The sequence below is a fragment of the Giraffa tippelskirchi genome, chromosome 3 (assembly GCF_054371585.1).
Source record: "Giraffa tippelskirchi isolate mGirTip1 chromosome 3, T2T-mGirTip1v1.2.pri, whole genome shotgun sequence".
Lineage (NCBI taxonomy): Eukaryota > Metazoa > Chordata > Mammalia > Artiodactyla > Giraffidae > Giraffa > Giraffa tippelskirchi.
In genome coordinates, this window is record NC_137277.1 from 187466100 (window position 1) to 187478785 (window position 12686).

A 12686-nucleotide genomic window follows, 5' to 3' on the forward strand; every position below is an offset into this window, starting at 1 on the left:
ATAGGATGGACGGGTTGGATCTCCTTGCATTCCAAGGGACTCTCAAGAGTCTTCTCCAGCACCACAGTTCAAAACATCAATTCTTCGGTGCTCAGCTTTCTTCATAGTCCAACTCTCACATCCATACATGACTACTGGAAAAATCATAGCCTTGACTAGATGGATCTTTATTGGCAAAGTAAGCCTGTGTTAGCTTCACTACTATATCTGTAATTCCTCATAAAATTAAGGGTCTCCACATTGCCTCCATTCATGGTTTTAAAAAATATTTTATCAGAAACATTAGATGGCCTAGTTGCAATATTTATGCTGTAACTTAATTACTTTCTTCTTTGGTAGTCGTCATCTTACTAAACAGGATGATTCTTGTTAGAGAAAAGAAGCATCTTGCCCTTTGTTTCTCTCCTGCCCTTATTGGATGGACCATTTTACTTCTCTAAAGATTGATATTAATGCTTGTGAAATTTTTAATACAGAAATTATATCATAACCTCTGTCTCCATAAAAAGGTTCTGGTGGCAAGCCATAATCTAAAACCTTCAAAAGAAATGATTGGGAAGGTGGGGAAGTGATATTTAAGCCTTAAAATGCATGATACTCTCTAATCAGTATGCTGAAGTTTAAAATTTATACCTGTGGGGTTTCCCTGGTGGTCCAGTGGTTAAGAATCCGCCTTGCAATACAAGGGACATCAGTTCAATCCCTGGTCTGGGAAGATCCCACGTGCTGTGGAGCAGCTAAGCCTGTGTGCCACAACTCCTGAAGCTTGTGCATCCAGAGCTCACGCTCCACAACAAGAGCGCCACTGCCGTGAGAAGCTGGCACACCAAGGTAGCCCCTGCTCGCCACAACCAGAGAAAGCCCGAGTGCAGCGACAGAGGCCCAGCACCGCGCTCCCCCCACACTACATTCCCAGCACCGCGCTCCCCCCACACCACATTCCCAGCACCGTGCTCCCCCCACCACCACATTCCCAGCGGTGGGAAGGGAAAGCTACTGCACGTGGTGCTTTGTTACTGTCATATTTGCCTGATTGAGTAAGCTTAGCAGTAATTCACTGTAGTAGTTTGCTTCCTGCCTCCTTTGCATAGTCAATTATTTGAAATTAGAGAAGCCTGGTTACTTAGTGATTTCTTGGGGGTTAGGAATGTAGGAAATGTACAAATCATTCCTTTCCTTTTTTTTTTTTCCTTGCCGCTTGCAGGACCTTAGTTCCCTCACAGTGGATTCAGGAATTGAACTCTGGGCTACTGCAGTAGTGAACCTGCAGATATACAGATGTTTAGACTGAGGGATTCTCATACCTTGAATATTTAGCAGCTTACTGTCTTAACTCAACCCTTGCCATATTACTTGGGGATTTTAATATCCCTATAGACAACATTAAGTCTGAATAAAATTCATAGACTTTTGGAAGAAACCACTTAAACGTAGTTATCAAAATACTAAGACAGCTGTGTGATATAGTAATAGAGGTGAAGTCAAAGTCGCTCCGTCATGTCCAACTCTTGGCAACTCCATGGACTATATAGCCCATGGAACTCTCAAGGCCAAAATACTGGAGTGGGTAGCCTTTCCCTTTTTCAGGGGATCTTCCCAACCCAGGGATCAAATCCAGGTCTCCCTCATTGCAGGCGGATTCTCAACCAGCTGAGACACAAGGGAAGCCCAGGAATACTGGAGTGGATAGGCTATCCCTTCTCCAGCGCATTTTCCTGACCCAGGAATCAAACCAGGGTCTCCTGCATTGCAGGTGGATTCTTTACCAGCTGAGCTACCAGAGAAGCCCTTTAAATGGGAATAGATAACCAGACAAACATCAGTTCCTTTTCTGTTCTCATACCGTACAAAAAAACTCAGAAGAAATAAATGATCTTTTAAATTGTTTGCCTGATAAACCCACAGCTTAAGGATTTTCATAAAGTTGGAATTGTAATTCTGTACTGTTTTTTTTTGTTTTTTAATGAATTGATAACTGTAAAATCAGGTTATCTGCAGCAGTGGTAGTATGATAATAAAAACAGGTATCTATTGGTAACAGTCACAGTCCCTGCTAATGCTTCTGTGCTCTGTCTTCAGTAGTAACTTGAGGAACGCCGCCAAGTGCCGCTGTCGCAGACAGTCTTCAGCTGACTCGATAATGACTCTTCTCCTTCAGTGTTTAGTCTTCCACCCTCCCTCAGCCCTTCTGAAGGTCATAACCTGCCTTGTCTTTCTGTGGTTTAAATAGCGTATATCTTGTTCCACTCTATTTTCCTCTTTTAAAAGTGAAAAAATAGAAGACACCCATAAAAATGAAAATACAAAAATAAATGGTTCAGAGAATTATCACGAAGTGAATATCTTCCTGAGTACCACCCGCTCCAAAACTTCCTGTGTGACCCACCTGGTTGCAGTCTCCTTCCTCTTGAAATGGAGCCATTAGTCTGAGTTGTCTGGCAATCACTACTTTTTTTATGTTTTTGCTCTAGCATTTTGCTATATAAACTTGTACCCCTAAACATTATAGTGCAGTTTACCCTTCTGCCTCCCTTAGCTTACCCTTAGCCTCCTGGGATATTGCCAGGTGAAACCTGACCCGTGGTTACATCTCAGTCTGCCTCCTCTGCTTGTTCATCTGGGCCATTGGTGGCTGGAGAAAAACATCGCTGGTTTGTCTGTCTGTATTTTGAAGAATTTCAAATTTTTATGAACAAAATATAATTTAACAGTTTTGTTCTTTTAACTGGATCATTTCATCTATTTACACTCTTAGTTTCTCTAATTAAAATTTACATCACTTTTATTAAAGTTTCCTGTCACTTGCCTATATTTTCAAGTTTCTCATTTCTCTAAACATAAAAGCCTAATTTTATAATCCATGACTGACATTGCTGGAGTATTATGTAAGTTTCTTTTTGCTGTCCCATTTGGTTATTTTAATGTCTTCTGCACCTGGTTATCTCTGGAAAAGTTTTTATGTTATTTTTATTTTTTACTTTTTGTTGCACTGTGGCACATGTGGGATCTTTGTTCCCCCACCGGGGGTTGAATCTGAGCTCCCTCCGCAGTGGAAGCACAGAGTCTTAACCATTGGACCAACAGGGAAGTCCCTGGAAAATTTTTTGTGGAGATTCACTTAGGGCTGAGATGAAGCCACCTCCTCCAGAAAGACCTTAGGTTTCTTTCTGCCAGGTTCCTGGGTCCCTACGAGTTAGGTATCATCACAGATCAAGTTCAATGCTTAAAGGTTCCCTTGCTCACTCATGCTGGAGAACCTGGCCAGCTTTTACTTATTTATTTTTAGTGAAGACATCCACAGCGAGTTTCATGGGTTATTTCAGTACTTTGTGTGTGTGGGGGGTGCACTGGGTCTCTGTTGTGGGGCGTGGGCTCTATGGTTGGGATGCATGGGGCTCTCAGTCGCTCCATGGCTTGTGGGACCCTAGTCCCCTGACTAACGATCAAAACCTCACCTTCGGCAGTGAAAGCGCGGAGTCCTAACCACCAGACTGCCAGGGAATTTCCTTATCTACACCTATTTTGAAAGCAATTTTCCTTAATGACTTATATCTATTTTTTTTAAAAAAACATTTCTCTTTTTTTCTAGAAATAATAGCTTTTCGATTTTGCATTCAAATCTTATTAGTTTGTGTGTAGTTAATTTTTGTAATAAGTTGGAAAATATGAACAGTTGATTCTTGGTAAGCATATGGCTCAGTCTGTTAGTGCATAAGGGGAAGTATACTGCAGAACAACTTTGTAACCCTTAAGTGCCCAGAACACGGTAGCTTTGCATCTGTACATATTGCAGAGGGAATAGAGTTGACACAGAGAGATGATAAAAACAACGACTACCACGTTATTTTATGAGACTAAATTTTTTAAATCTTAGGGTGACATGTTTTGGATTCTCCTGGATGCATAAAGAATTGTAATTATTACAATACAGACTCACGATATAAGAAGAAATAATGTCATTTAAAATTCTTTCACTTTTTCTCCTTCCGCTTCCCTAGGTGGGTCCTATGTGTATGAACTCAGCGCTGTCCTCATACACAGAGGAGTGAGTGCTTATTCTGGCCACTACATTGCCCATGTGAAAGATCCACAGTCTGGCGAATGGTATAAGTTTAATGACGAAGACATAGAAAAGATGGAGGGGAAGAAATTACAGCTAGGGATTGAGGAAGATCTAGGTAAAACCTTTAAGTTGTGAGTGCCCTTTTAAAATATAATTTTATTTTTTTTAACAAAAATGTCTGTGAGAAATTACTATGGCCCAAGATTGTTAGGGACTGTCAATGCTATTTACATTTCTTAAACACATGAAATCTCTGAACTTTTATAGCAATGCTTGGATTTTATCAAAAAGTGATTTTGGATCCCTTTGTAGTTCATGAGCTTGATGATTGGGTGTTCATGCTATTGCGTGATTTGTGCCTCCCTCCAGACCTTGTTACAACACCCGCACATTATCCATCTGACGTGACAAAACAGAAAAAAGCCATTTTGCTCCAGGGATGGTTCCATAATGTCCTGTTTTTAGTACAGTCTGAAGGCATATGTTTCATTTTCAATTAACAGGTTAATTGTGGGCAGCTAGGAAAGAGGGTGGTAAGTATTAAGCTAAAAACTATGAGTAGTAGATTTAATATAGTAGGATCAGGACTATATATTTCTCTGGGTCAGGACATACAGTTTTGAGAAGTAAGTATAGTAGGGGAACTTTGTTCTCTGGACAGCATCTCCCCTTCCCTGTTAAGTGTCTTACCCCAACCCTAGAGTGTGGAGCCACGCTTCTGTGGGGAGTAGGCTGCTTACTGTTCTGTGGTAATGAGGTGTGCCATAAAGGGTGCTTCCTGAAATAGTTTCTAGTATATAGTTCTCATCACTTTGGTTTTCGTGGGCTAAATACCTGTTTATTGTCTAACGGAGTGGACGGTTCTTCCAATAGGAGCCATCTTGGGTGAAGTTTTAATCACTTTCTTAGTGTTTGTCCCTGGGACTGTGGGATGCAAAAAGGGAAAAGGAATGGGAATAGGTGGATGTGTCCCACCACTGTCCTTTCTTAAGGGTCAGTACTACTTGCCCAAGTGGAGGATCACGGCAGTTGACATTGGCTTTCAAGGAAGGCATAGGGAATCTTGCTGCAGATAGTCATGTAGTGGCTATGTTGTAATTTGAAGGAATATTTTCTTTCTTTTTTTTTTATGTACACCATTTTTATTCATCAGTTGTACCCCTGTAGAGCTTGAAAAGTGAAAGTGGGAGGTGTGCTGGACTTAGCCGTTGTGAGTAGTGCTCCACCCAGGTGTGATGCTACAAGTATTTTCTAATTTTAAGTCACATTTTTGATATATAGCAATGTTGCTCCTACTTTACCTAAGTAATACTCAGGCTCTTAATTAACATTTGCTTATATTTTTTCTTATTGTGATATTCTTAATAGGAACAAAATTGACATTTAGCTTTAAATTGTGAATAATTAAACTTTAGTTTTATTTAACTGTTCTTTACTGAGTTTTTTGATCTGTTTCATTTTTAGTAAGAGAATCGTAGGATTAAAAGCATTGTTAAGGCTCTCCATATCGGTAGTCTTAAATTTTAGAACATTTCAAGAGGAAGAGACTCTACATGTATAAGAATCGCATTCCAGTATTTTAATGCCTCATTATATGCAGCTTACATTGCTACTTTCATCTGTTTTATCAAAAATGGAAAATCCTTATTAAATTCCATTAGTCATTCATTATTATATTCTCTTGTGAATGTTTATAAATCATTTTATATTCCATCTTAATTTCCTACTACTGTAGTCTTCAAGCTTTTTTGCTCCTGTATTCTCTGTGAGAAATATTGAACAACTTTTGTATTTCACTGCACACTTTAAAATCCGGCATTTTTCATTGTAAATTTAAGTATCTCCCAATAATGTAACTTCTGACAAATTATAAATATTGAAACAAACTGCAGCATTATCACTCTTGTATCCAAATGAAATTGTATAACACAGAGATCCCATACATCCGCATCATTCTTTTCAAAGTTACATGAACTGATATTTTTTAATGACAGTACTTTTTTTAATACTTCCTCTTTGTCGTGTACTACTGTTTCCATCTCCCTGACCCTAGAGAATTTTGTTCTGATGGAATATAAGTTTTCCGTAACTGTAAAGCTCCAAATAGTTAGAAAGTGCTTCTGAGGTTTTGTTTTTTTTTTTAATAAATGTTCCTATATATTTGATAAAACCAATACAGGTTTTAAAGGAATTGAAATTTAAAAGAATTGAACACAGCAAAATTTTACTGTGAATAAATCTTTTGATGAGATAAGACTTGTCACAGGATAAGAGGTTATATCTTTCTTTTGTAAAGTGGGAGACAGATAACTGAAAGAAGTGGAAACCATCAGTGGAACCTCAGCAATTTTAGAAAAGTGCATTGGTAGTTGAGGATCTGGTACTTTATTTCCTCAGAACTGTCCATACCCTCCTACTCATTAGAAAGTTATCCTGGGATAATCAAACTCAATTTGAAGGTCACCTTCATGTGATATACATGCCATTTAAAACACTTACGTTTTCTACTTCTGAATTCATAGAGATTAGTGGCTCATCTTAGCATTTCATTTCATTTTGGGTGGAGGGGAAACATTTCATTTTATTTCTTTGTGCAGTTAAGCCTAGATTATTTTTGTAATTTAAGACCAACAAGAAAATAAAATCTATGTATTTTGTTCAGGTTAGTTATTGTGAAAAATAGTACCTTCTTTGCAGCTTTTAAAAATAGAATATGGCAGGCATTGGGGGTTAATAAACATTCAAAAATTTAAAATTTGCATTGCCTTTCAATGTATCTTTAGTTTGTATTTTAGGAATTGTTATCTATGACCACCACCCCCCCTACACTGCTTTCCCTCCCCTACAAAAGAATGAACAAATTATAGGAATTCTAATTTAATCATCTTTTGATTTCTCTTACTTTAGCAGAACCTTCCAAGTCCCAGACACGTAAACCTAAGTGTGGCAAAGGAACTCACTGCTCTCGAAATGCGTACATGTTGGTTTATAGACTGCAAACTCAAGAAAGGCCCAGCACGACTATTCAGGTACCAGGTACGCAATTTTCCAGAATTACTTAAGACAAAGATTTTTGAATACCTTGCTCCAAGATCAATGATTAGAACAGGTGACTTTTATCTATTATGATAGGTTGACTGTGTAAATGGTAAGTTGTGAAAGTGCATATAATCATAAATTTGATTTAAAGTGATGAATTTTTAAAATAAAGGAGGCTTTCACAGAGCTATTCCACTGACCTCCCTAAAGAAAAGCAAAAGCAATTAAAAAAAGAAATTCCTTTGGATAATAAAGACGAATTTAAAGAGCAGTTCCTTTCTTTTTTGTTCAGCTTGTAATGCAGTTTTGGGTTTAGCCACTTATAAATCTTCTAGGTTTAAATTAAAAAGGAAGAGGTAGTGCTTGCCTGAAGGCAGTCTTTAGGTGTCATTTTACTTAATACTGTGCTGTGCTCTGTGGCACCATTTGTTTTGGATGGTGTTTCTGAGCCTTGGATGTTTCCAGTTGGCTGATACTATGGAGAACCAGATTGAGGAACCTCCTGGTATTATTAGGGACTTTCAGCTTTACTTCTGCCTGCAGGTTGGAGGGCAACCGCAGTATGAAGTTGCTGCCAAAATCTCAGCCAGTATTTGTTGTCATTTAGAGTTCAGCACGGTTTTTGGTCTTTGGAAAACAGGATAAAGGTTTTTCTGTCTTTTGTGTTCTGAACAGCCTTTCTTCAGGAGCTGGTGGATCGAGATAATTCCAAATTTGAGGAGTGGTGTGTGGAAATGGCCGAGATGCGTAAGCAGAGTGTGGATAAAGGAAAAGCAAAGCACGAAGAAGTTAAGGAGCTGTACCAAAGGTTACCTGCTGGAGCTGGTCTGTAAGATATTCTGGGACAGCACTGTTGCCATTAAGTGCCTTGTTTCTTTTATGTCCACAAATGTATATGAGCAAACGTTCCCTTGCCCTTCCTTATTTATAACCCATTAATGCCAGCTTATGCCCTATACACTTACTATGTAAACCAGCATTAACTTAATGTGTAGCATTCCATATAATTCTTATCATATACTTTTAAAAATGGAAAACTCTTAATAAATTATGAGGTTTAGGTCAGCACTCTGCATATATAACTTACAGATATTTCTAATTTGTGAGACATTAGCTCATTTTTCAAAGAAAAAATCTGATCAGGCTACAATGGAAGCAACTTGCCTAGTCTGTTTCCTTGCATACTTTGTGCGCTAACAGTATTAGCAGGCATTCTTTTATATGAGTGCTCTTTTTATGATACTGTTAGATTATTCTGAAATTGAATATCAAATAGTCTAAGAATAGGAAAGCTTTCTGCTGACACCTAATTTCTTAAGAATTATTCCACACAGTCCAGCTCATTCTTTTACTATGTATGTTTATTCAAGTTTATCTAGTGCCTCATAAAGGAAACCTCAACTTTTTAAGGCTGGTATGCCAAGTAATATATTTTCTGTCATTTCATAGGCAATTCCCCATACCCAACTCCTACTTAAAAAAGAGATAGTTTTACTAGTTTTAGAGAATAAATACTCAAGCATAATTGTACTGTGGTTTTGTTGCTTTGATATCTCAGTTTTCCGTTACCGGTATAACTTCAAGCAAAAAACGAATATCAGTTGCTACATCTTGTAAGAATATCTCTCAAAAGTTCTGTCTAAACTGTACCCTAATTTGATTCTCAGCTTTCTTTGTTATGTGTTATTCTCACTCTGTTTCAAGAGTTGGGATTATCATAAAGAACTAGACTGACCTTAATTTTACTGGAAACAGTTTGGAAGTGAACATGTAATTCATATCTCTAAATTTTTTCAAAGGAATTGGTACCTCGAAATCTATTTTCTGGACTTTGTTCATAGTTTCCTGGATTCACAGGACAAGAGAAAGGACTTACTGGGTCTATAAACTAAAATGCTACTTTTGAGTCATGCTTTAAAACCTCATGGTCCAAAGATGTTATGTGTCAAATTTACACTGTACTCCTCTTGGCTGATTTCATTCCACCTATAAGAACCTGTACTTATGTTCTTCGAATATGTATATATGTTATCAATACTCTTGCCAGTTATGAGCTTTATTATTTTTCATATTTACAGTAAGCATACATGGTAGAAAGTCCATGTTTTCCTAAAATATTGTTGATCTCAAAATTAATGACCATGATTTTGTGCTGCCAAACAAATCTTGTTATGTTTTTTCCTAAATCTTTGTGAACATATTAAAAGAAGGGTCATTTACTATGAAATATGAACCTCACCAGGAACCAGAACGCTTTTGGCCCTTTTTATTTAAATTGAAATAAATTATTTTTTAATAATTCCAGATTATCTCTAGGTAAATTCTTTCAGATATTTTTGATGCCATGGTCTTTCTAGACTTCATCCCTTTTAAAAAGAAAGCTCCTGTTTAAAATCCAAGCATTTAAAACTATATATATATAAATAATTTTGAACCATAGTATACATTTTCCTTTGGTAAATATTTTAATAGTTGTTTTCTCACTTCATCAGATGCTGAGATTTTTATACAGTTTGTTATCCCAACTTGAAAGAGTTCTTCCTCCTGTTTGTTAGTTGGTTATCTGTGCTTTGGAATCACAATAATAGAGAACATCTTTGAGAAGCTGCCAGGAGTCTTTGTTTAGTGTAGACCCCAGTTGTTAGGGAGAGGAGACTCTTGGTAGAAATTGCTATAGCTCTTTCAAGGTTTTTCTGATCTTCATATTATGTATTGATAGCCTTGAGATTGCTAAAAGTTTAACCTATGGGAACTCTTCTTGGGAAAAGATTAGCTATGCTAAGACTTCTTTTTTGCTCTTTTGGATAGAGATCATTCCATACCATTATGTATTGTAAAATGCCCCAGTCATGTTACTGTGCTGAGTCTTAAGGTCTCCACTTTTATATATTGTGAAATATACGATTAACTTTTCTGTATCTCTTTTCCTCCAACAAAGCTCAAAATGCTTCACATATCTTATCTTTTACATTCAGCAACATCCCTGTGAGGTAGGTGGAAGGCAGGTATTATTACCTTCATTTTACAAGTAAAAGATCTGAAGCATAGAGAGTTCAAGTGACTTGCTCAAGTTCAGTTTCTTGGTGGCAGAACTTGGACTCAACTTGTGGTCCCGGGCTCTTCCTCTGCAGCTATGTCAGAGCTGACCAATCAGTTGCGAGGCTCTCAGTTTATGATATACAGTTTTAGCACAAATAAGGGATCCAACAGTTCTGAATTTTGTTTTTGTAAAAATTGAAATGTTTTACACTGAACTTAAAATGGGAGTTAGTTTTCAGACTTGTAAATTTCAGGGAAGTGTGAAATTGGTCAAAATGGGCTTTGAGTTGAATTGTCTATCCCTCAGATCTCATCAGAAATAGTATCATAATACAAATATATAAATTCAACCTCTGTATGTTTTCTTCTATGTTTTATGCTGGGACTCACTGGAGATCTTTGTAAGTAATCAAAGCTGGCCCTTTATCTTTAATTTTGGCTTTTACGGAACTCTGGGGCTCTGTTTTCCCAAATTAAAACTCATTTTGAGGTGTCGGGCTGTCTGGCTGTATATTTTTCCAACTTTGGAATCGATACATTTGACTCTGGTACACTTCATCCTAGAAGTTGCCTAACATAGCTTAATTTCCTGAAATACGTAATATGGATTTGTGTGGGGAAATCAGCTACCTTTTAATCAATGTCAGTATCATCTTGGATGGAGAAAAGTTCCGGTGTTTAAACGGACTCGTGCAGTTCTAGCTGAGTGAGGTTAATTTTTAACTGAAAACCTAGTCAGACTTCTCATTGTAACCTTCAGTTGTGCATCACACATGGATGACAAGTGTTTATGAAAATCACTGTGGGAGTGAGGCTTTGTGGTCTGCGAGCTAGCTTCCGGTGTGGCTTGTCACCAAGCTTGGGTGTCCTGATCAGAGCTCTGCTGTGCTATCAAGCAAGACACTTCTCTCTGTGGAGGCCTCTTTTGTAGAATGTGGTTAATAATACCAGCCGATCTTACGGGGCGCCGTGCACAGCTCCTGGAACTCAGCTGAGGGATAGTTAAATGGTGCTCGGTGCTGCACTCATCAGACACCTTCCCTGAACAATGAGTCTTCTTGATTCTGCTAACTGTGGAAAGAGTTTGCATTGTCTTTTGAGGAAAATGAATGTGTCATTCAGTCAAAAGGCTGTAAAAATACATAGGCTCTTTCCCTTGCTTTCTTCCTCAGAGCCCTATGAATTTGTCTCTCTTGAGTGGCTGCAGAAGTGGTTGGATGAGTCAACACCTACCAAGCCTATTGATAATCATGCTTGCCTGTGTTCCCACGACAAGCTTCATCCCGATAAAATATCGATTATGAAGAGGATATCTGAATATGCAGCTGACATTTTCTACAGTAGATACGGAGGAGGACCAAGACTAACTGGTAATTGGAGCTATTTTCTCTGCTTAAAAAAGGAGTGCGGCTTTAAGTCATCATTATATGATCTTTTTTTTTAAGTGTTTGTTTATTTTCGGTGCCGGGTCTCAGTTGTGGCTTGTGGGATCGTCACTGCTCCTCACATGGTCTTCATGATCATTTGACTCAAACTGGGCTTAGACCTCATCTTCCGTGTACTTTGCAAAAAGGATCTGCTACCTGAAGTAGAAGTTAAGAAGCATTATACATGGTATATTTACGACGTTAGAAAAGAAACTGATACTGCTTATTCAGTTTTGTTTTGTTTTCTGACAAAGCAGACAAAATAGGATACATTTGAGAAAGCCATCTAGTAGCGTTTTGTTATTTTATTCAGTACCCTTCACAGTATTGGTCTGGTTGATACCCACAGGAAGGTCTTAAACAATTAACATGACATTTAGAGTTGTCAGATACATTGATTACTCTCCTCTCTTTTACAGCCTCCATTATTTGGTGGTGGTCTGGCAAAACTTGCATCAAACTCTTGTAAAAGGTTTTACTTTGTGTCACAGTCAGAGCACATTATAACGTTTTGTAACCGATGGTTCCCTATGCAGGATAGCCCTATTGCTGTCTTGATGTTTATGTCACCAAAATAATTTAGGACGTGTACCAGTTTGCTGAATTGTCAGAATTAGTGACTTTGGGTTAAAATTCTTCATTGCTTCATGAAGTGCTGAAAACATTTTCATCACAGAAAATCTGTCTGTGAATACACTGTCTTTCCTTTCGTTTTCTCTGTCTCAGTGAAAGCCCTGTGTAAGGAATGTGTAGTAGAACGTTGTCGTGTGTTGCGTCTGAAGAACCAACTAAACGAAGATTATAAAACTGTAAATAATCTGCTTAAAGCAACGGTAAAGAGGTATGTTACATGGTGTATGTTGTTTCATAAGCTAAAAAACCAAGTAGCTTATCATTTATGGATAATAGAGACTTGGGGTCTTCGGGAGAAAGAAGGTGATGAGTGATTAGCCACACCAGATTAAATCTTGGCAGTGATCGCCACAGAGACAAAGATACAGAGAGATGAGCAGCAGCCCTCCTGGCTGTAGTCCATCCGTTATAAAGGTGGAAGCAGAGATGTGGATCTGAAGCCTAAACAACCCAAGGCCAGGTGCTCACCTGTGTCATGGAATCAG

At 38.0% G+C, this 12686-nt stretch overlaps 1 protein-coding gene and 1 non-coding gene across 51 annotated transcripts in view; both read left to right on the forward strand.

The window, feature by feature from the left end:
* The window catches only part of USP48 (ubiquitin specific peptidase 48), a 72896-nt gene that overhangs the window by 32223 nt on the left and 27987 nt on the right, over positions 1–12686 (forward strand). For 23 of the 50 annotated variants that reach the window (XM_081574602.1, XM_081574617.1, XM_081574594.1 and 20 more), the window contains 5 exons: positions 3999–4178; positions 6971–7099; positions 7778–7927; positions 11314–11511; positions 12295–12409. In XM_081574602.1, coding sequence (XP_081430728.1) covers positions 3999–4178; positions 6971–7099; positions 7778–7927; positions 11314–11511; positions 12295–12409 — 772 coding nt within the window. The remainder of the gene's footprint in view (positions 1–3998; positions 4179–6970; positions 7100–7777; positions 7928–11313; positions 11512–12294; positions 12410–12686) is intronic. The other 27 variants (XM_081574606.1, XM_081574622.1, XM_081574600.1 and 24 more) reach the window with 3 other exon arrangements.
* LOC145544059 (small nucleolar RNA U13) lies at positions 4364–4468 on the forward strand. Its single transcript, XR_014081283.1, has one exon. It is a non-coding gene; the product is annotated as a small nucleolar RNA U13 (small nucleolar RNA).